The sequence below is a fragment of the Vicia villosa genome, linkage group LG6, assembly GCF_029867415.1.
Source record: "Vicia villosa cultivar HV-30 ecotype Madison, WI linkage group LG6, Vvil1.0, whole genome shotgun sequence".
Lineage (NCBI taxonomy): Eukaryota > Viridiplantae > Streptophyta > Magnoliopsida > Fabales > Fabaceae > Vicia > Vicia villosa.
The window spans coordinates 100,061,437-100,064,322 of record NC_081185.1 but is presented as its reverse complement, the minus strand read 5'-3'; the positions used below and the strand labels follow the sequence as shown (position 1 = coordinate 100,064,322).

Below are 2,886 nucleotides of genomic sequence, written 5' to 3'. Positions count from 1 at the left end.
AACAACAAAAATTACATTTTAATAATTTGTTTAAGCACTTCAAAAATTCAAAATTTTCTCCAATATAATCTTTTACTTCTTCAAATTAAAAGATTATGATTTTTGAATAAAAATTAATTTTCCAAAACCCTCCTCATTTAAATCTCTCTATTATTTTACACTTTATCATTTTTTTAAAACTTTTCTCTCCAATCTTCCGAACAAAGTCTAAAAGGAAACATAAAAAATAACAATGATGAGAGTCATCATATACAAATAAAACAATAATCCAAAAGTAAAACAATAATCCAGAAAAAGAAGAGAATAATCCAGAAAAAGAAGAGAAAGATAAAAATAAAATTATACATATAATAATTGGTGTAAAATATTCAACCATGGAACATGCATACACTGTTGTTTATTATTTTAAGTAAAGCTACCAAAAGATGAAAGAGACACAAATATATATATATATATATATATATATATATATATATATATATATCATAAGCATATACATTGAAAATAGGTGTTTCAACATAGAAGAAGACATGGATCAAGCTTCTTCTTTGCACATAGCAATGTTTCCATGGTTTGCAATGGGACACCTAACTCCATATCTTCATCTATCAAACAAATTAGCCAAAAGGGGACACAAAATCTCATTCTTGATTCCCAAGAAAACACAAACAAAGTTAGAACAATTCAATCTCTACCCAAACCTCATCACTTTCTTCCCTCTCAATGTTCCTCACGTTGATGGCCTTCCCTTTGGTGCTGAAACAACTTCTGATGTTTCCTTAGCTTTAGGTCCACTCATCATGACAGCTATGGATCAAACACATGACCAAGTTGAACTTCTCCTCACTCAACTAAACCCTAATATTGTTTTCTTTGATTTCACTTTTTGGCTACCGAAGATAACCCAACGTTTGAAAATCAAATCTTTTCAATACTTCATTGTTAATCCAGCAACACTTTCTTATACTACTTCTCCATCAAGGATGTGTAAAAGTATAAACTTGACTGAATTTGATCTTATAAAACCTCCAAAAGGGTACCCTAACCGTAATACTTCATCTTTCAATCTTTACCCTCATGAAGCAAAGTTCCTTGCTTTAAAAAGAAATTTTGAATTTGGAAGTGGGGTTCTTTTCTATGATAGGCTTTATAATGGTTTGAGGTTTACTGATGCAATTGGGTTTAAAGGGTGTAGAGAAATTGAAGGGCCTTATATAGATTACCTTGAACAAGAGTTTGGTAAACCTGTTTTTCTTTCAGGACCGGTTTTACCTGAACCACCAAAAACTGTTTTAGATGAAAAATGGGGTTCTTGGCTTGATGGATTCAAGAATGGTTCAATAGTTTACTGTGCACTTGGAAGTGAATGGAAGTTATCAGAATATCAGTTTCATGAACTGCTGTTAGGACTTGAGTTAACAGGTTTTCCTTTTCTGGCAATTCTTAAACCTCCTATTGGTTTCGATACGATCGAAGAAGCTTTTCCGGAAGGGTTTAAGGAAAGAGTGAAGGAGAAAGGGATTGTTCATAGTGGATGGATACAGCAACAATTGATTCTGGAACATGCTTCTGTTGGTTGTTTTGTAACACATTGTGGCGCGGGTTCGTTGACAGAAGGGCTAATAAATAGCTGTCAGATAGTGTTGATGCCGCATTTAGACAGTGATCATATCATTAATGCAAGGATTATGAGTAGGGATTTGAAGGTTGGAGTTGAAGTGGAGAAGGGTGAAGAAGATGGATTGTTCAGAAAGGAAAGTATTTGTGAGGCTGTGAAAGTTGTGATGGATGATGAGAATGAGATTGGTGTAGAAGTTAGGACTAATCATGCTAAAATGAGGAAGCTCTTATTAAGTTATGATTTTGAGTCATCATGTGTTGATGGTTTCTGTGAAAAGCTTCAAGAGTTAGTCAGGTGATTTTCTAAATAGTAAAAATGTTTCCAACTATAATTTATTGTTGTATAACTATTATGGTTTTAATAAAAAAATGTGTATGGTTTTAATAAAAAAATGTGTAAATTGAGATTTGAGAATGAAAAAGATTGTAATACCATTGTTGTTGAATTGGAATTAGAATATTGTTTACTTTGTCATGGAATTGATAGATAGTTTTTATTTAAAAGTAAACTGAAATAGCATGACTCTATTGGAAATCAAAGAACATAATGAATAATATCTTTCTATGAATATTGGAAATTTATCGAAGATGCAGTAAGTGGGAATAAAGAAAAGGGTATTTCTTTGTATTAAATTTCCATGTTTAAAGTTTTGCACCTCCAATATAAAATACTGTAGCAACTCTCCTTGTAAAAGTAAATAGTTTTGAAATCAACTTAATTATTAATCTAAGTAATTTTACATCGGAGGTATGGTTGGAGTAAAGAAGGGTAGTATGGAAAGTGGGCTACATTTTCTCTCATGTGAAATTAGTCATGGGTTTAATTTCCATCAATGATATTTTTTGATTTTCAAAACCACGCTACATTTTTGTTGGGAAAAAATCACAAACGCAACAAAAAAATTATACAAGATAAACTCTCCCAAATATCACATGCAACGATAATCAACAAAAAACACATCAAACAACACAACACAATTTTATCGTGAAAAATCCTCCATTAAATAGAAGCAAAAAACCACAGGATCCTAGAGTACTTAAATTCTCCACTATAATCAACAATGCATACAAACAAGGTTCTCTCTAACACTGGTTAGAGGTATACATCAACATCATTAAGATTTGCAATCAATCTTGGAATACAACAAAAATCAAGAGAGACAAAACAACCCAAAAACACCAAAAAATTATGACCTCAAAGATGGACTCAACAGATCGACTTAGAAAGCTCTGAATCCAATCACCTACGTTCAAAATGTGCTCTTA

The 2,886-nt window shown here is 31.8% G+C and overlaps 1 protein-coding gene across 1 annotated transcript; it reads left to right on the top strand.

The window, feature by feature from the left end:
- Positions 1-503: 503 nt before the first annotated feature.
- LOC131611951 (cyanidin 3-O-galactoside 2''-O-xylosyltransferase FGGT1-like) lies at positions 504-2,110 on the top strand. The gene has a single exon (XM_058883773.1). The coding sequence runs from the start codon at positions 531-533 to the stop codon at positions 1,917-1,919; it is 1,389 nt and encodes a 462-aa protein (XP_058739756.1). The 5' UTR covers positions 504-530; the 3' UTR covers positions 1,920-2,110.
- The last annotated feature ends 776 nt before the right edge of the window (positions 2,111-2,886 follow it).

Coding starts and splice junctions, on each gene's coding strand:
- LOC131611951 (XM_058883773.1), top strand. CDS start 531: ATGGATCAAGCTTCTTCTTTGCACATAGCAATGTTTCCATGGTTTGCA.